We start from the raw sequence: 22,088 nt of genomic DNA on the forward strand, positions 1-22,088 counted from the left end.
ACGAGCCGAGCGACTGGCCCTTGAGTAGCTTTGTGCGAAATTCAAAAAACAACGAACGAACAAACAAATCCCACTGTTCGGTTTGATAAGTGTTGGTTACGCATAGTTTCTCGCTTCAAAATTAGGCATAGCTAGCGTATAGTTTGTATGAACTTCAATAAACAAATAATTTACTAGAAATTCTGAAGATGTTTAAATATTAAGTTTGAGATGGAAAGCAATGTTAATTGTTTTTCATTATATTTTGTGTTTATGTTATTTCCACACATCAAAGTTTTTGTCTAATAATATCAATGAATTGTTTTAGAAGGCCAAAATACTGCATTTCAACGACTTGGTAATACAAAAACAGAAATCTGTTTTTACGTGAAAGAATATTTTATAGCGTTACCTAAATACTTGGATATAAACAGTTTAATATCTATTTTTTTTATGTTAAGTTTTCTTCTAAAATAGATTGTGCTTCCGATGAAGAAAAAGAACAACTAATTCAGGAAATAGAACTGCTGAAGTTCATTGGAAAACATCCTCAAATTGTTAGTCTAAGAGGGTTTACAACCACAGGCAGAACCGTTGCTTTAATGGTGGAATATTGCCCTTTAGGGGACCTTCATTCGTATTTATTAAAGCTCCGAAATGAAGTAAGTTACGCCTACTTAGTGTTGAGTATCTGGTGGAGAAGAAAATGCTGAATAATATTACGTATTCAAGAATTGAATCATGAAATTATTTTATCAGAAGAAACATAAATTATAAATATGTTAAAAATAAATACAAAATACAGAGTACATTTATTGCGATACAAACAGAGCATAAAGATACTTTTTTTAAAACGTATAATAAATTCTCTTCTCGGCATTTTCATGTGATAAATTTGAGACCTTGTTAGAACGTATTACGTGTTTAAAAACTAATTTTATTACTTAAATTACAGCAGTTTAAATTCAATGCCTCCAATGTGATTTTAAAAGAAAACAACTAAAGTACCTAAGAAATTTCATCGAATGTTTAGCAGCTGTTAACTGCTATTTCACACACTTGAACATTTAATTTTATGATTTTTTTCCCGATAGGATTATTAACCTTTTAATAGAAAAAAACTAATTAATTTTTGATGTAAAAATATTTCAAACGAACAAAGTAGTGTTTTGTATATAACTATAAATAGTTGTTTTACTATTTTCAATGCTTAATAAAAAAAATTGATTGAAATGAATAAAAACCCGACAACCCGAGTGCTTTCGAGAGGTGAACTTTCTTTCTTCACGGGCAATTTGACTTTTTGAACCTACCTGTTTTTCTAACATCATGAATGAAAATAAATATTTTATTTCATATTTCAAAGCAGTTATTGAGACAACAATATCAACAGTAGCTGTATATGTGTTTTCTTATAGCAAAGCCACGTTGGGCTATCTACTGAACCCACCGAGGGGAATCAAACCGCTGATTTTAGCGTTGTGAATCCGTAGACCTACCGCTGTACTAGCGCAGGGCACCAAAAGTAGCTATCACGCTACCACAATTGAATAACTGCAGATGATAAAAGAAACTTATTTCCTGAAGGGTCTATTGTGTATAACGTTCGACTTGCAATCTGCGGGTCGCGGAATCAAATCCCACGTTTTGTCGCTAAAGAGTAGCCCAAGAATGGGCGGTGGATATTATTAATTAACTGTCTTCCCTCTCGTCTATACTTTAAAGTTGGGGACAACGACTACAGATAGCACTGAAGTAGATAAGTAGATTTGCCGTAATTTCAATTCAACAAACAAACTATCCCTGAGGTTGGTATACCAACCTTCATAATAAGCATTGCCTGTATGAACAACATGATAAAGATAAATAAGAAAAAAAAAACTTACCTGAAGTGAAAATTCCAAAATAAATAGCAGTGACCTTCCCCAATCAATGTGTTGTTAAAGTACGAGATATGTAGTTATGTAGGTGAACTTAGAGACCTACGTATTCTTAATAACGCGCTTGTTAGATTTGAAAGATACTACTGGTGTGTAGTTCGCGATAAGACAGAATTACAAAGGAGTCCGTTTGTATGTCTGTCTGTGTTTCGAAAAATAATAGTCCAGTGTGCGCTAAAATTTTACAAAAAATTGAAAGTTAGTATGAGACAGTTCTCCACAATTTTTGTCCGGATGAAAATCTAGATCCGCATACTGGATGACTCTGAAAGATTTTTTTTTTTTTTTTACAGAATGGGTTAGGGCATCTTCGTGGTTTGGGGTTAATAATTCTGTAAAGTGTGATTGGATTTGTACCAAAGTTCATGAACACTTTGAGGTCAAATGATCTAGATCGTTGTTCATTCTGGAGTTGTGAAGGATTTTCTAAGTTTTCGAAACGGAGGCAACGCGAGTAAATCATGAACCCTATTGCAAATCTACATGCACACAGGATAAAAATATCGCGAAATTGGGGTGTACACATCGCGCAATAAAAGGTTTTTTCCACTATCATACGTACGAGCAAGAGTTTCATTATTGTATGATAAATAGCTATCCATCGAGTACCGTTTTCATTGTTAATACTAAAACTGGTTCTTTAAAGGACATAAATAATTAATTAGTCTTCAGATACATTAGTTATTTTCAGTAAATATTATCTATGCAGATAACGGATTTGTTCAACGTACACAGAAAAAATATACAGTAGAAGTAGTACGCAAGATGTGGACAAATAATAAAAAAAGGAAGTAAAAACACAAGTTTACAACAAAAGATATATTAATTTGCAACGTTTTGGGAAAATAGCCCTTCGTCAGGCAGTTTTAAACCGTAATAGTAACAAAAGACGTTTGTTTTTTTACTTATTTTACTTTCATTATTTCTTCAGTTACATATATTTCTGGTATTAAAATGCATCATTTTGTAAAACGCAACCTAATTCAGAAAGATGTAAGGAAGATTACTGAATACCATATGATCAGTGTTTGCTGTTTTTAAAAACAGTAAGATAAGACACACTTTGAAAAATGTTTTATGATCGTGGGCACAATTTGAATTATGACATGTGATGTTTATACTCAGTTTTGTATTTTGTTATTATGCTGGCATGTTAATGTTTTGTTTCCGTATTTAATCAGGAAATTATAACACGACGTCCATCTGAAAGCGAGGCTGGAATACATTCATCTCATTCAGAAAAGCTAAGAGCATCAAACTCACTGGATTCCGAAGTTTCAAAATGTAGGTGAAACTTAATTTAAAAACTTCATTCATTGTGGAACTCAATACTAATTTATACTTCTGACTGTCTATGTGGTATTTCGGTGCTATTGTTTTTGTACTGCGTTCAGACGTAAAGAAAATAATAGGTATATCTTTTATCTGCATGTTTAAATTATAATATGAAACAAGCCATCAGGCATTTTTTGATATATATATAGTTTTGTAGAGAATGAATATGTTACTGTGATGCCACGAAAAAAGGCTTACTAATATGATGATATTGATTTAGATGAATGCCAGTTAGATTAATTTTCTATACAATGGCTGGTCATTTTAATATACTCTTCACACATCACATACACATTTGTAGAATACTCAGTTTTTAATCTATGGTAAGCAGACTGATCAAGACGTCAGACGATTATTTGAACTTTGTAGATGAAAAAATGCAGTCATATCGGTAGTTTGCTGGAGAATTGTTACGAGATAAGACCTCTTCGACTTTAAAAGGGGCGTGATAGTTGATATTCGACTAAGAAGAGCTGTTAACAAAGACATAATCAGTGTCTCTCAACATTAAAAATCGAGGATAAAATACATTCATGTTTACTATAAGGAAATCTATGACAGCAGTCTGTCGGAGGCTGGTCAAGGGAAAAAGACTGAACTTTAACACGTCCCTCAGGATCCATGGAATCTTTTACACTACAATTTGTTGAATATCAAAGCTAAGTTCAATCCGGAAGTTTCCAAAGGGGATGGTTTTAGATGTATCTTTTCGAGGCAAGTTTTTGTTTGTTAACCGATAAATTTTTAAGTGAAATACATTACCCTCAAGTCTTTACTGGCTAGTACTAAGGCTTACCTGCTAAAAGTAAAATCACTATATATCAGTAAAGCCACATTTTCATCATCAGTATTTAAGCAATTGCTAACCTTTTATGCTTTTAATATCATCTTTCTATTTTAGCTTTCAACTGAGATATGATCGATTTCACCTGCGATTAGGTAGGAAAGGTTAAAGCATCACGATCGTCAGCAGTGAGGTGAACAAACAGGAACTCTTTGAAAGCAGTTACAGGTATAATATTGTACTCGGCTTGCTACACAATATCTATCAAGGTGGTTCTAAATGGTTCTGAATACTCCTGTGTATCATTTGGAGACTTCCATCCTTCTCGTCCTTGGTCGTTAAGCTCATGATGTATTGACAGTTTCAGTCACCTCACCATTTCAAATCACTTTTCGCGGCCCCGTCGATGAAAGAGTGAGGGAAAATGCCTTCTTTTTTAGTCAATAAAAATGTCCAAAACGTATCAGCTGGAATTAAGAAGAATCGGATTGGGTAGTTTTCAACAAAAATGTTTTCCACTGGCTCGTGAGGGCCCTGTTATAATAAACAAAATATTCATATACTTTAATTTAATTAGTGCTTTCATTTATTACCTTCAAATATACATATGTGAAAAAAAGTTAGGTATTAGCGGATAGCTGGTCTGAAAACCGTCGACTTCAGATGTAAAAATGAAATTATGGTTTAGTGGACCTTAGATCACGTACTGTGGACATCAACTGACTGGAAGTATATAGTAAGTCGTATTTTACCCACTATGTACTAATATCGTACTATATATGTACATATAGGGTACTAATATCAGGGAAATGGCACGTGGCACTTGACTCATGTTGTTCTCACAGTGTAAACTTCTGTAGATGGTGCATTTGGACGTGACATGTTTGTATGTCAAAAACTGAGTCTTCGATCCCCATATAAAGGTGAATAAAAACAACCCAAGCGAAAAACTCTACACTGATTTTGTCCGTTTTATAATGCTTTATTTCCACCCTGAAAGACAGTAACTCTTCAAAAATCAGGGGCGCAGCCAAGGGGGTTTTTGGGGGTTAACCCCCCATGGACCTAAACTTTTTAGACAAGTTCAGTTGCTACCTGTAAAGTTTCATAAATATCAGTGATTGCATGGCAGATAATTTCACATAATAAACGGTCAAATGCAAATTTCTGATTGAACACTCTTTAATACAGCAAGTTTTGTCAGAACTAGAGAAATACAATCCAATATCTATGAAAGGCTCAAACGTCTGTTCGTTCTTGCCAGGACATCTACAACACAGTTTGGTTCAACTTTAATATCCCGGTGAATGTATAATGATGCCAGGCCATTCAGTCGATCTTCAGCGGTAGTATTTCTCAAATACGTTTTGAGTCTTCTGAGAGTTGAAAACGAACGCTCCACTAAGCTCGTTGACACATGCAATGTGGCAAATACTTTCAACAGTCTAGAAATGACTGTGAACATTTCTGCATTGCACATTGCATATGCATCTATGACATTTTTTGGTCTATTGTTCGCAAGTGATTTGCACCAAACCCTAAGTTCACCTATTGCAGCTAGTGAAGTGCTGTCAATGTCAGCCTTGTATATATTGACCAACTCTTTAATTTGGTCACATTGTTGTGCTGTAGGTTCTGACCGTTCTGTGGTAGATCCTGATGGTAGTAGACACATGAAGTTTGAAAGGAGAGTTTTGTGACTGGACAGACGGTCACATATTTGTGAAAGAAAGTAATCAACAAATGGTACAAATACAACAATACGAAAGTACTCCTCAGGGCTAGTGATTTGTGGGTTAGCACGGTACATCTGTCTTTTAACCTGCCTTGACATTATGATGTCAATTTGAAGCTCACTACACAGAGTTTGAGCCTCACAGAAAATGTTGTGCAATTCATTCACAGTATTATTTCTGAGTGAACAGATTAAATCTTCCACTGTTTCTGCATGATGCATCACAGCACCTAAATCAATGTTCTGTTGCAGCAGTAAGTTGCACAGAGGTAAACTAAAGGAAAACAATTTAGCAATGGTAAGTAGAGTGATGAATTCTGGCTGTGTTATAGAATACAACAATTGATTGGCTTGTGTGGCAGAATCTCTGTCTTGCCAACCTGATATGGTCTCAAGGGCATCTGCAACTGCATGGATTAATTTTAGAAAGACAATGACTGAGTCATGACTCTCAACCCACCGGGTGGGGCAGAGACCTTTTAAACTTTTTTTTTCGATTCAGGTGCTTTATTCTCCACCGAAAGAGCCAAAACGTGCTTTCGTTTGGATGTATTGAGAAAGTTTTCAATGCTAGAAATTACTCCCATGCAATTTCGCACAAGAACTTCTTTACAAGCATCAGAAATTGCCAAGTTTAGGGAATGGGCACTGCAGTGTACATAGGGTGCAAGTGGGAATTTATTAGTTATGTGTCTCTGTACACCACTGAATTTCCCACCGTCGTACTCTTGTCATCGCAGATAAGTCATTTCAATACCATATTTTGTCAGATTGGTTATGATAACATCAGCCAAATTTCTGCCTGTCACATCATAAACAGGTGTAAATTGCAAAAATCTTCTCTCATTGCAACAGAGTTGTCATTGGCATGCAAATATCTAACACACAGCGAAAACTGTTCAATGCCTGAAATATCTGTTGTTTCATCAGCTAATATTGAGAAACACTTTGCAGCATTAACCCTGTTGACAAAAGCATCAAGAACATGAGTATTGCAGGCATTGATGATGTCATTTTGAATTTGAGGACTCAGATATTTAGCATTCCTCTTTGTACTCTTAAGACTTACTGAAAGCTTGACATTACCATTTACCCTGTAGCGCAAAATTGACCGCCCGAAAATTTCCATTATTATTGATGAGCTTCTCATCAGTTTCACCAACAAACATTGAACCAGAATCATATTTTCACCTCAAAGCTAAACCCTGTAAAGCAATACAGTATCAATAACAAGCATTAAATATATCTGGTTCTGTTTAATTTCTTGCTTGTAAGTTGCATCAAGCTGCAAGTGCACAGATGAACTTGTGTTTACGACCTGTAGAAAATTGTTAGCTTTTCCTTTGCTGTCTTGGTGGTACTGTTTCAATTCATGTGCCTTGAAGTCTTCAACAGCCTTCTTCCAGTTTGTGTATGGAAATTTCACGAGTTGTCCCAATTTCTGGCTTCCAACACCAGCACCATCAGGAGCAAAAAGACAGCAGTACTTGCAGAAAGCACCCTTTGCATGCTGACTGTAGAGTAGCCATCTCCACTGTGAAAACCAACGATGCAGTGTTTGCATGATTTTTAATACAAAATTAATATAATGATGAGTCAACTTACCTGTTTACCAATGCTGACATAATCAGAAATGTAATTTCCAATGTTCCAGACTGGACCTGATGTGGTATTGGCAGCACTGGTAGAAGGCCACGGTGATGACTCTGACAATTCAGTTGATAATTTTGATTCAACCTGATTGGCTGCAGCAGATTGATCAGGTTCAGCCTCATGAATGGGTTTAAAGAACCCATGCAGTGTCTTTTGCTTTTCAGGCTTGACATAGTGAATGATTGTTTATCGCAACTTCTGTTGGTCAACATCTCATTCACAGTACCATTGGTGCCATCTATAGTGAATGACATACACTGTCCATGATATTTGAATACAGATTATAGACATTATATATATATTTTGCACTCTCCTGAGTGACTCTATATTTTATATGTTGATGACAGGACTGTAGGCCTACTTTGCTGGGCCTGATAACTTTAAGTTATATATTATGTATATAGGCCTATATATTTATTTATGATTAAAAAATAAGACAAACACCTCAGTGTGCCATTCTGAAATTTGTCAAAAAAAGGTGGTCTCAGAATGCATAACTCAGGCTTTTCTTTTATGTTTTTATTTAAAAATTTCCCGGGAGGCGTGCCTCCGAAACCCCCTAGCATGGCTTCGCGCCTATGGCGCTTGCATCAAGCACTCAAACTAAAATCCCCCTAATGGCCATTTCTGGCTACGCCCCTGTCCAAAACAGTAATGTAATAATCAGTTTATGTTCAAAAACTGTTTCCTAGAGAGTGACTTCACTCATCTTATTTGGTCAGCAAAATCACTGATTTTTAATGCAATTCGAACCAATGGTGGACTATACTTCTCGATTAATGGCCTACAAGACATCTTTCAGTATCTTATGGATTTTGTTATATTGAGTCTAAGCTGTTATTGCGGCGGAAGGCAATCTAACCTGATCCTAATATAGAGAAAAACAGTTTTTGGGGAAAGTGGTTTTGGAGTGAATAACAACTGCAATTTGTTTACAAACACTGTAATACCGTTTCAAGAATAATAGATATTGTTTATTTGTTTTTAAGTTAGGCATAAAGCTGCATAAGAGGGTATATTGTTTTGAAAGACGTATTGAATCGTTTACTAAATTATATTAATAGGAAACCATGAAATACTTCAAAATTTAAAGTAAAATATTGCGCCCCCTAGTGGCAGAGAGGTACGTCTGTGGACTCACACTGCTAGAAACTAGGTTTCGAAACTCGTGGTGGGCAAAGCGCAGATAGTTCATTGTGTAGTTTTGTGCTTAATTCCAAATAATCAATCAAATAATAATAAAAAACTGGTATAATAGTTTTTTCTTTTCGAATTCGTGCAAAACTACAGAAGGATAAGTGCATTAACCACACATGATTTTAAACTGATAGACAAGATGGAAAGCAGCTAGTGAAGAGTTGTGTTTTGTTTGTTTGATTTTAATTTTACGCAAAGTTGCACGATGGCTATTTGCGCTAGCGCCCCTAATTTAGCAGAGTAACATTGGAGGGAAGACAAGTAGTTATTACCACCCACCGCCAACTCTTGGGCCACTCTTTAACCAACGAATAGTGGTATAGACCGTAACATTATAACGTTCCCACGGCTGAAAGGACGAGCATAGCATGTTTAGTGTGACGGGGATTCGAACCTGCGACCCTCAGATTACCTGGCTCGGGCCCAAGTGTTGCGAATGTGCTGTTTAAGTAAATATTCCTGATGGAATAGTGGGATTTCATTGTCTTGTTTGTAACGCATCCACCTAACAAAACCGAGAAATACGCGAACTATGGAACCTTACATTTATACACTCCGTCACACCACTAGGCTCACACGGTGTATAATAATAGTAAGGAACCATAGTCAAGTACAGTAAACGCTGAACATTATATCTGTTGTCTCTAACAATGAATTATGTTTCATATTTAGGTCTTCCAGAACTTTCATGTCCACCAAAGAGCATATCTCCTACTAAGTTACTATCCTACAGTCGCCAGATAGCGTTGGGTATGGTAAGTGCTCTAATTATTCGTGTACTATATATACAGGTGTATTCTAACAGGTACAACCGTTACTTATATGTAAATATCAGGTGTAAAGAACATTTCTAGTTGCATCACAACCGACAAGGTAAGTAATAATAACTGACAAAAGCCTCGTCGGCAGAGTAATTCATCAATACAATTGAAATACTACGAACATATTCGGGCAGTGTTTAAGAGGTTTTGTTTTGGATATATATTTGTGAAAGCGCTCGTAAACCATAGGATTAATTTTTCATTACACAAAATCAAATATACTGTGTTTCTACTGTTATTTTTAAAGTTATCTTTTAATGTCTTAGGTAGTTTTCTCTGTTAAGTTTGGTTCAACTATTTGCACATCGGTCAATTGGTCAACGTTCGTCCAAATTTTCTCAGTACAATTTCTATTTTTTAGTTTAAACTAAAAAAAGGATATTGTCAAGGAGGTCGTTTTCTTATATTTTATTTCTGTTTCAATAGTTTTGGTAATAATAAACCGAGAAAGACAATTTACTTAACCATTAAATTGTGAACAAAGAAATACAGACAACTGAATTTATCGAATGATGCAGATTCTGTTTTTAAAATATCAAGAAAATCTTTAAGTGAAATTTAGGAAGTATTATGTTTTGTTTAAATATCTGCTTGAAATATCAATGTCGAAACATGTATAGCCTTAAACCTGATGTCAAGTTATGGAAATTTGGCCGAATCATGTCTTGGATCAGAACTAGATCTGATGCATCCTCAAACGTGTCCTGAATTACTGTTAGAACATTGGACATTAAAAATGAAGTCTAGACTAGTTATATCTTGAATTAGTGCTAGAACAGACATCTTGAAAAAGCGCTCGATCAAATTCGTTCCAAAGTAAAACTATACTTGATGTATTTTGAATTAAAACTGGACCTGATGCGTGCTGAATTACATGTAGACTAAATTTCTTCGAGATTAGAGCTAGTACGATTGTGCTTTGATTTAAGACAATAATACAATGTTACGTATTACAATTTCAAGTAGCTTGAAACTGTGTTAAATGATAATTTAAACTTAGAAATTAAATAAATGTTGATGTGTATCCAATTTATGATACTTGCAAACAAGACTAATTCACACAATTTCTTATTAATACAAATATATTTTTTAATATGCAAAAATGATATAATTTACAATAACGGTTGTTACACGTAGTGGTCTGTGTACAAAAGTTTTACAATCTTACAAACAGTTTTAAGTCTTCTATTTGGTCTGAAACGTTCTTGATGTCTTATCGAGGGTTCACGATGAGCGAGTTAATTTCGAGTTGATGTAGATACGATTCACTTAACAAGGAACTAGCGAGCTCTGCCTTTTTGAAATAAATCTAAACTGATTACTTCCTGTTTTAGAGCTATGTCAGGATATGTTATGAAACAGAGCTAGAACGATTATCTCCTGAACCAGAGTTGAACCCGATGTGTCCTGATGTAAAAAAAAAAAATCATTTTTAATCAAAGCTAGACCAAATATGTCTTTAATACTATTTTATCATAAGTTATTTGAAATGTATGAACTCTGAGCTCAGGTTTCTTAATTTTCAGAATAACATCAAGAGAAAGTAAACATTTTGTTTTAATTTTTAGACAATTGTTTTCACTGTCCGGCATGGCCAAGTAGATAAGACACTCGACTCATAATCCGAAGGTTACGGGTTCGAATCCCCGCACACCAAACATACTCGCCCTTTCAGCCCTGAGGATATTATAATGTTACGGTCAATTCCATTATTTGTATGTACAATTGGCGTTTGAACGTAAATGAGGAATTTTATCGAAAAGTAAACCATAAACTACACATTTGAACTATTTATTGAAATTTATGTAACTGAGAAAAAATGCATTGGAAAATATGCCCGCTCTATGAAAGAGGAGAAGGCAGGCCTATAACAGCTGTCTTAATATTATTAATGTAACTGAAAAAAGGAAATCTAACTCTGGGTGAAAAATTTAGGAAAATTATTATAATAACGCAAACTTATTTAAATATGTTGCTCTTGTAATTACATAAAGAGAACCGTTGAGAGATATTTGTTTCGTTAAAAGCTAATGAATAAACAGTGCTATAAAATAATTCTGAACGAAAACGAGGTAAGATCTTTCAGTGCATATTAAATTACATTTGATCGTTTCTATATTTGAAAACAATATTAAACTACAGAAATTAAACACAATAATGCTTAAGTAACGTGGTGAGTTTTTCAAATTAAAAAACGAAGTTTTTAATGTTACAGCGAGAGATAAAGAGCTAATCTTAACCATTAATTGAATTTTAGAAAAATATATTGACTGCAAAAATAATGAATAACAATGAAATTTTACCCACATTTTGCTCTCAACATTAAATTATCACTTTTTAAAAGACAGTATTTTAAATCGGATTCTAACTTAATAAGGTAATTCCATTGGGTTCTGTGTGTGGATGTTTTTTCTTATAGCAAAGCCACATTGGGCTATCTGCTGTGTCCTTTGAGGGGGAATCGAACGCTGATTTTATAGTTATAAATTCGAAGACTTACCGCTGTCCCAACGGGGGACAGATTATGTTTTAACCGTGATGTAAAGTTCTAATGTTATAAACTTACTTCAACTACGGTAGGAAAGTCTAATACTATAAGTTTGGTTCTACCTTCGTTGGAAAGTCAAGTGTTGTAACATGGTTCCTTCCTTTGAAGGAAAACCTTTATATAATTCATATCTTTATTAGAGAATTTCCGAATTCAAAGATTTTTAATTAAACTAATTTTTAAACAGTCTCGTTACAAGTGTGTATTTTTCTTATAACAAAGCCACATTGGGCTATCTTTTGTGTCCACTGAGGAAAATCAAACCTCTGATTTTAGAGTGTAAATCCCTAGACTTACGGCTGTTTCAGCGTAGAACGTTTCGTTACAAACAATAAAGTGAACTCGCCTTTATCTTGTTATTATTTACAGTGAACTAAACTATATATCTTAAGCTTTGTCGTAGCTTTATTAACTACGATTTGGTCCAACATGGCCAGGTGGTTAAGGCACTTGAGGATCGTAGGTTCGAATCCCCGTCACATTAAACATGCTTGCCATTTCAGCCGTGGGGGCATTATAATGTCACAGTCAATCCCATTATTCGTTGGTAAAAGAGTATCCCAAGAGTTGGAGGTAGGTGGTGATGACTAGCTGCCTTCCCTCTAGTCTTACACTGCTAAATTAGGGACAGCTATCGCAGATAACCCTCGTGTAGCTTTGCGCGAAATTAAAAACAAACCAACTCAAAACTACGATTTGATATTCGATTGGTCTTAATTTTGACATATTTCATGTGTACGTTATTTCAGATATCACTACAATGAAGCTGTGATAAAATAAATTAATATTAGGCCTAATGTTTGTGATAAAATCACGCTAGACTATAAACATTCCCTACAACATAACCCTTAATTAGTTCATTACGGATTTCAAATAAGAGTTTTTGTAAAAACGGCGTTAATGACAGGCTTTGTCGGCAGTGGGTTGTAGAAGACAAATGATGGATTGATAATGCTATTTTTTACGCATTTCTGATTGGAAATTTGTAGTGATGTCGTTAAGAAGAATGTAGAAAAAAGAAGATTTGAAATTTAATGAAAGACAAAATCTTTTTTTCGAAATTTGAGTTTACGAGTTTCGGTATCATAGGTATCATCATCAATGCGCCACCTAGTGACACACCTAGATTTCTGCGAACTTACAACGCTAGAACGGGGTTTTAATACCCCTAGTGTGCAGATCACAGATAACCCATTGTGTAGCTTTGCGCTTAACTGCAAACAAATCAGGCCCCGGCTTGGTCATGTGGTTAAGGCGCTTGACTTGTAATCTTTAGGTCATGGGTTCGAATTCCCGTCAAACCAAACATGCTATGCTCGCTCTTTCAGCCGTGGGATCGTTATAATGTGAATGCCACTCACACTATTTGTTGGCAAAAGAGTAGCCCAAGAGTTGGCGGTGGGTAGTGATGACTAACTAACTGCCTTTTCTATAGTCTTTCACTGCTAAATTAGGGACCGCTAGCGCAGATAGCCGTCATGTGGCTTTGCGCAAAATTCGAAACAAACAAACGAATACTACTTTGCTAATTATTTGTCTCTGAAAACCTTTTCGTTATGCTCGTTATGTTAGTTAGAATAATTTATTCTATTTCATTAAATATAACGTAATTCACTTCTAGTTTCATAGTTTTATTTACTTAAAATAGCCTCTTAAAATGTTACACTTGAACTGGGTTCATAACTAACACACACACACCCATTCCTGCATAACCAGTTTTCTACTCTAAGCTGTTTTTCAAACATATTTTTGCACAACATATTATTATTAAATATTTGTAAGAACGTTACACACAGTCACGTGATCTGTTTATTGTTTTCCAAAACTCAAAAAAATCACAAAACAGTTTGACTTCTTTGGAATTTATCCTCTCTACATTAACAGTAAAATCAACATACCTATTTATCGAGATACAAGTTTTATCTTCTTTTTTAGAAGCAAATAATGTAGGAAGTAGAGTGAGTTTGATAAGACTTCTTTTTACCCATACGAAACAAAACATTGGTATAATATCTTCACAGTGGCTCACAAGGTTTAGATGTAAGCGACAGATAAACTGAAAGATCTTATATGTTTGTTTCCTTCTATACATAGCTTTCGTAGTAGCCTTTACCAAATTTATTGGCTCTGTAATACACATATATATGTATAAATATTTTTAGTGAAAATGAATACATTTTAATGAAGTTAAAAACAGTAAATTCAAGTTTGTTATAACGATAAAAAAAATAAGCCGAAACAAAAATAAATTAAACAAAAACGCTGCACTAATTGAAAATATTCCACAGTACAACCTATAATTTGGGATTATAAAACGTACCCTAGACTTGGAGGTGACTACGGAAGTAGGACCCACATTTCGGTTGGAATGCACCACACCGTCTGTCAGTCTTAACCTCTTTTCGCCATTCTCACACAAGAAATTGTTTGTGTTTTGTTTTTGAATATCGCGCAAAGCTACACGAGGGCTATCTGCGCTAGCCGTCCCCAATTTAGTAGCGTAAGATTAGAGGGAAGGCAGCTAGTCATCACCACCCACCGTCAACTGTTGGGCTCCTCTGTTACTAACGAATAGTGGGATTGACCGTTACATTATAACGTCATCACGGCGAGCATGTTTGTTGCGACGGTTATTCGAATCCGCGACCCTCAGCGTACTAGGCGAACGCTTTAATCCACCTGGCCATGCCGGGCTCACATAAGAAATAAAAGAGTAACATTCGTGAAACTATAACTTAGCCTAGCCAGCTGATTTAGTATTTATATTGTTGCAAGTGTTATAAAATGTAAAATGACATATTGTGAAACTACAATTTAGCCTTTCAAGCTGATTATAGTAAATATATTGTTGCAAATGTTATAAAATGTAATAGCAAAAGATGTCTGACGTGTTCTGCTCTTCATCCTATCACTTACAAAAATTCACTGTATAAAATAAAAAAAAGTAATTTATTTATTAAAATATGCTAAATATAATATGGAAGATGTGAGTCAAATTTCAAATCCATTCCATATACGTATAAATTTACAAATATAATTAATCTATTACTGCTCTTTTATTTTTATGTGAGACTGGCGAATGGAGGTTAAGACTGGTAGACGGTGTATCTCCACCGCAATGTGGGTCCTATTTCAGCAGTCTCCTCCAAAACCTAGGGTACATTTTATAATCACACAATACAGCTTGTATCTTGGGATCTTTCCAATTAGTGCAGCGTTTGTTGTTTAATTTATTTTTGTTTCGGCTTGTTTTTTAAGATATAACAAATTAATATGTATAGATTTTTATATTCTGTCCCACATCTAATTTTTACTCTCACAAAGTGTTTTTGTACAGCAGATCTGTTTTAGATGCCTCGTGCTAATACAGCGGTATGTCTACGGATTTATAACGCTAAAATCAAGGGTTCGATTCCACTCGGTTGGCTCAGCAGATAGCCTGATGTGGCTTTACAATAAGATTTATAAGAGATGTATCTTACAGTGATCTCTATTAGCTTCATTCCACATAACCTGATTCACCAGAATTCTAATTAAATGATATAAAACAAACTACATATAATTTGGTTATCACTTTTACGAAACTGAGTTAGTTTGAGGAGGCCCTTCTATTATAATCTAAATATTGCAGTTGGATTGATGAACAGTAACTGGTGTCTATTTAATCTTGAAGAAGAGAGTAAAAGGTAACTAACGCCATCCAAAGATAAATCTTGATCTTTCCAAAGCAAACCAATGTTTTATAATAAAATAAGGTAATTTTCTGTATGTGTTTTCTTGTGATTCATTTCTTGTTCTTCTGTGGTTTACTATCCGTGTCTAGAAGTATTGTAGCATATCACGAATCCTTGTTGCGACATTTAAACTGAATTATTTTATATTAATTACATATTAATATAGTTGTTCTATCTAACATTGGCAAATTGTAATTCAAAAGGTCTTTTCAGTAGTTTGGTTGAATGGCCGTCTAGCTTCCGTAAGGATCGGAAAGAGGAAGTTGTTCTAACTAGACTACACATTGATCACAGTTTTTTAACTCATCGTTTTCTTTTATCTGAGACTGATGCATCAGTGTGTAGTTTGTGTAACACTAAGGTCACAATAAGCCACATTTTCTGTTATGGCGTCGTTGCAACTCTCAACGACGGCACCATTTTAAATATGTTCTGTCCCAATGTTTGTTCATGACGTTAGACAGTGTTATTGGTGATGGTGACACTGTCCACCTTGGTAATGTTTTTAGTTTTTAAAGGCCATTATTCTTTTTAATGTTATTTAAGTTTTTTAATTTATAGATTAAACCTTTTTTTAAATGTGGTTCTGTTTTAAGAATCACAATCCATCTAGTTCAATTTGAAATTAGAAAATGGCCGTAACGTTAAATAACTCGAAACCAGGACTGGAAAGGCCAACTTTAGGTGATTAACACTGCTGTTTGAACTCCCCGTTAGTCATCCTGACGAGTTATTATTAAATTTTTACTACAAGTCTTTTAAAACTTTTATTACTTTTTGAAAATGGCCATAACGCCAAATAACTTGGAATCAAGACTGGAAAGGCCAACTTCTGGTGACTGACGGTGGTTTTTGCACTTACCTTTTAGTCTTCCTGGCGAGTTATGATAATTACAATTATGCTACAGAAAGTCCTTTACACCTTGTATTACTTTAGTTTTTCTCTAAACGTTGTAGACTAGATGTAAACATTGGTTTTAATGCTATTTATGTTTTATTTTTTTAAACTTTGTTTTGTTTTACCTTAATTTCCGTTTGTGGATTTTACTAACTTTTAATTTTAACTTTTTACCGAATGTTTGGCGCAGATAGCCATAGCTGCTTTGTGCCATAAACACTAAATCAACCAACCAACTAAGTTAGATTTAAAGTAAATTTAATCAATATTTGTCAGGAATTTCTGGCTTCTCATAAAATAGTCCACAGAGACCTCGCCGCCAGAAACATTCTCATGTACGATAAAAACCGAGTGAAGATCACGGACTTTGGACTCTCCAGGGATGTCTACGAAGTTGGTATGTACGAAAAGAGCAGGCGTAGCAAACTCCCCGTGAAATGGATGGCCATAGAAGCAATATCTCATCAAACGTATACAACAAAGAGTGATATGTTAGTAAAAATATTTAAATTATGAACGTTTGTTCTAACTTGAAATAAAAATGTATTCTATAGGTTTGTTAACCCTGAATATTACATAAGAAGGTTGAAACGTTGTTCTGTACTTTATTTTGATCGAAGTTTGAATATTCATGCCAGTCGTCTTTAGAATACATTTTTGTTTTAATTTTTGTCTTTTTGTTTTTTACCGTTTTTATGGTTCAATCGAACTTTCAATTTAATTTTAAATTAATAAATAATACATAATGTATATATAATTTTATTTTTCATATTAACATACTCCAGGTTAAATACGTAATCAGACAAAAAAAATTAAACTTTAGGGGTTTCAAGAGTATAACGCCAGTGTTATAAATTTGACTCTACCTTGTTAAGTGTTATGTTCACTTATTTGATCTTCTATGATGGCTGACTAGATTAACACAAGTGTCTGGTAGATGTTCTTCAACACATTTGGGTACTATTGCCACAGACATCATCCGTTATGACAATAAAAGTTTCGAAGTGGCTTCACTGGATAATGAAATAATTTTATTAAAATTTTACGACAATTGGACCGATAATGGTCATGCAATATGTAATTCATTATTGTTCCAAAGTTCTGATTCGATTGCCTATTAACAATTTATATAATTAATAGTTTGAAGACTTTTCAAAAAGTAACATCATAGCAAAATTTAAATACTATAAATGCACTTAACTAATAACACACAGAAAGTACACTTAGGCTACTTTTTGATGTGTCAAAATAAGCCAATATAGTTGCAAATCATCAGTATTTGAATACTTATTTGGGAGATTTATTTTATGTACTGTATGTGTACATGAGTTATGTACTTCTGTTACTAAATTATTAAATACTAATGCATTATTTCAACTAGGTGGTCATTTGGTGTGCTTTTATGGGAGATATGTTCTCTTGGAGCAACTCCCTACCCTGGCGTAGCGAATCACGAACTATTAACTTTTTTAGAGACCGGACATCGATTAGAAAAACCGAAAAACTGCAGCGAAGATTTGTATGTATATAATTAATTTTTTCTTTCATTCAATTGATTAATTTCATATGGTATACACATATATTCGTATTCAGATATCATATCTGAGACATTTTAGCACGAATATTTGAATGGAAATAATAATTATAGTTTTAAAGAAAGTGATGGAAAATTAAGCTTCCTGCAGGCATAAAATAGTAACAAAACAAACTCAGCTATTTTTATATGACAATTATATTTATAAGTATAGAATAGTAACAGAACAAACTCAGCTACTTTTACATGACAATTATTTTTATAAGTATAGAATAGTAACAGAACAAACTCAGCTATTTTTACGTGACAATTATTTTTATAAGTATAGAATAGTAACAGAACAAATTCAGCTATTTTTATTTGACAATTATTATTATAAGTATAAAATAATAACAGAACAAACTCAGCTATTTTTATGTGACAATTATTATTATAAGTATAAAATAATAACAGAACAAACTCAGCTATTTTTATATGACAATTATTTTTATAAGTATAGAATAGTAACAGAACAAACTCAGCTACTTTTACATGACAATTATTTTTATAAGTATAGAATAGTAACAGAACAAACTCAGCTATTTTTACGTGACAATTATTTTTATAAGTATAGAATAGTAACAGAACAAATTCAGCTATTTTTATTTGACAATTATTATTATAAGTATAAAATAATAACAGAACAAACTCAGCTATTTTTATGTGACAATTATTATTATAAGTATAGAATAGTAACAGAACAAATTCAGCTATTTTTATGTGACAATTATTATTATAAGTATAAAATAATAACAGAACAAACTCAGCTATTTTTATGTGACAATTATTTTTATAAGTATAGAATAGTAACAAAACAAACTCAGCTATTTTTACGTGACAATTATTTTTATAAGTATAGAATAGTAACAAAACAAACTCAGCTATTTTTACGTGGCAAATATTTTTATAAGTATATTAATTCCTGCTTAACCATGCTACAAAGAAGACACTAAGTTAACACGTGATTGTGTAATAATCTTGAAATTGTTTTGCATTTTCATGTATAGTGGAAGCTTTGAAATACGATATTATATAATTTTAAACGAATGATAATATTCCTACAAAAATAACAACCCTGCGATATATCTGATTAACTGTTTAAGAACGTTTTCACAGAGCTACACAAAGGACTTTTTTCTTACAGCTCTCTTTAATTTAAACTTGATAGATTAGATAGAAGGCACTAGTCAATAGCACACGCCACTCTCTTGAGACACTCTTGTTCGTCATGGACTATCACCTACATAGTGCATCCACGGTCCCAAAGTGTGGGATAAAATTTGTAGTAATGAGCTACAAAACAAGACCTCTCGAATTCACAGTCTAGGCACACTTACTTTAGACCACGCCCAGGTCTAAGTGGCCTAAAACGAAGATCCATTCTAATAGTTTAGGGTTAATAAGAATTAAATGCAACTGTACTATAGTATATATATATTAAATTTTAACTCTAATGACAAAGAGGAAAAACTGAATTTGATTAGTTTAGTTTGTGTTTGTAATTAAGTCTGGATTTAGAAAAAAAAGAAGAAAAGAAACCAAACTAATATACCATTACAATTCGTAAATGACACGAATGTTTTCTATTACTTGTTTTGAAGGTATCAGCTGATGATTTCTTGTTGGAGTACCAGTCCCGTGCACCGGCCAACGTTCTTACAAATGAAATTGAAACTTGAAACTATGTTAGAGGATATTCAGACTTACGTTTCTTTCAACAACGAATGTTCTGCAAGCACCACTGTTATAAACTAATAACAATATATCGGTTATGTTTTGTTTGTCTTCTCTTGAGATATTAAGCAAAATGATGGTGTTTTATAAAGTTTATGTAATTGGACTAAAATAAATAACTAAATTGTTCTTAGGTTTTATCGCTGTCAAAAGCTAAATGGTGCTGTACGCAGTTGAATATAAATAAACCTCAAAATTATTCAAAGTTCTGGTAAGTTTATTGGAAATAATTCAATAATTAAACATTGCTTTGAAATTATTATTGTGAACAAACAACCAAGACCTAATCAGCGTTATGTTTGTTTTGAACAAAGAGTCAAGAGCTAATAATTGTGCTAATATGTCTGTATCAAACAAACGCCAAGACCTAATTAATGTTATGATATGTTTGTTGTGGAGAAACAAAAACAGTCAAGAGATAAGCGGTGTTTTGAATCTTTGACTGTAAAAAAAAACAACACTTGAAACTCAATTAGTAAAATGAATTATTGAATATAAACAAACAGTAAAAAATAATCTGTATTCTAATTTTTTATTGTAAGCAAAGAGTCAACAGTTAACCAGTGTTAAATCTTCTTAAGTATAAATAAACAGTTAAAGTTTAACGGGTTATGAGTTATTGATTCTGCAGAAATAGTTAAGAGTAAACCAGTGTTTTGATTTCTATTCTATATTAAACCAAACAGACAAAAACCTTCAGCGCTAGCATACCTAACCAAAAATGGATAAGTGATTCTGTTAAAGGATAGTTTTCAGAATTTGCTCAGGTCCTTTAAATGTGTCTTTCTTGCTTTCTTTATATTTATGTTAAAGGTCTCAATGCTAAGTTTGAAGAAATTGAACCTTATTAAAATTTCTCTAAATGAGTTTCGCAGCTCATTACTTGTTAACAGTTATTAACTCAACGTTTGATATGTTTAACAAGATGACCTAGGAAGGTTGAAACGTTGTTCTCTGCTTTATTAGTAAAAGTATTAATACCTATACCAGCCGTTCTGAGATACAGTTTTGCTTCAAGTGGGTTTCTTTTCATCAAGAAATAAGCGTTTATAAGAAAGTATGAGTAAAAGTAAATAATAATGTAATATCCAGTGCACGACGAGGCCTTTTGCCAAATACTATGTGGCTATCAAATTTGCTGGCATGCAAAAAACATATCAACAGATACTAAAGTGTTAAACCTGTCATCCCTTTGAGGGTGGATAATCCAAATTATTTCAACTTTAGTATTTTTTGGGTTAGAAGTTTCTAAGAATTCTTGACATAATATTTACAAAACAATATTCTCAAGAACATTTCTTGCTTGGTTTTCTCTTCGTTATCGGCCTCCTAGTGGCACAGCAGTACGTCTGCTAATTCACACACCGCTACAAACCGGGTCTCGATACCCATGGTGGGCAGAGCAAGATGGTCCATTGTGTAGCTTTGTGCTTAATTCCAAACAAACAAACTTTTCGTTTTAATTTGAAAAAAAATTATGCTGACAGAGGGTTACCTAACATTATTAACTACAATTTTATCTTTGTCAGCGTCTAACAGAAGTTTATAACATTCTTCGAATTGGATTTCTTCGCTGTTCTGTCCAATACGAGAAAATATAATTAGCCACGTGTCAAATTTTTGTTCTTAATTTTGAATTTTTGTGTACTTCCACAATTTTGGTGCTTGTAAGTTTGCAAAAAAATGGATAAATAGACTGTGACTATAGCTAACTGGGAGTTCACTTGTAGACTTCCTGTTAAATGCATGGCGAGTGAATTTTAAATTATTTTATTTTCCAATCAAGTATCATTTGTTTCTTAACATAAGAAACTAAAGAAATGCAAATTTTCAAGTGTTATCTTAGTTATTTATTTCATAACTAGTAGCACTACCTAGTATTGCTTAGGGTTTTCAAAGAAAAAAAAACTTATTTTCTCTGTCTCCCTGTTCCATATTTCGAATGGTAAAAATATTTGATGAGTTTATTAAAAAAACAAACAACAATCTTAGGTTTGAATTAAAGAAACAATAAACGAACCTGTTTTGAATCAGGGCTTCCTTATTAACACTGTTTGTGTTTATCTTTCACTGGCAAGGATAAATAGCCCTTTATGGAGAATATTTAGGTTATCTTGTACACGTGTTAGTACTCGTTCTGTCGAACAGGATAAGCCT

General features: G+C 33.5%; 1 protein-coding gene across 1 annotated transcript in view; it reads left to right on the forward strand.

The window, feature by feature from the left end:
• LOC143257944 (tyrosine-protein kinase receptor torso-like) overlaps positions 1-20,457 on the forward strand; it is a 43,689-nt gene extending 23,232 nt beyond the window's left edge. The window contains exons 14-19 of the mRNA XM_076517014.1: positions 457-641; positions 3,101-3,203; positions 9,296-9,378; positions 16,901-17,115; positions 18,006-18,143; positions 19,799-20,457. Of these exons, the coding sequence (XP_076373129.1) occupies positions 457-641; positions 3,101-3,203; positions 9,296-9,378; positions 16,901-17,115; positions 18,006-18,143; positions 19,799-19,952 (878 nt within the window). The 3' untranslated portion in view covers positions 19,953-20,457. The remainder of the gene's footprint in view (positions 1-456; positions 642-3,100; positions 3,204-9,295; positions 9,379-16,900; positions 17,116-18,005; positions 18,144-19,798) is intronic.
• Positions 20,458-22,088: the final 1,631 nt, after the last annotated feature.

Source organism: Tachypleus tridentatus, chromosome 7 (genome assembly GCF_004210375.1).
Source record: "Tachypleus tridentatus isolate NWPU-2018 chromosome 7, ASM421037v1, whole genome shotgun sequence".
Classification (NCBI taxonomy): domain Eukaryota; kingdom Metazoa; phylum Arthropoda; class Merostomata; order Xiphosura; family Limulidae; genus Tachypleus; species Tachypleus tridentatus.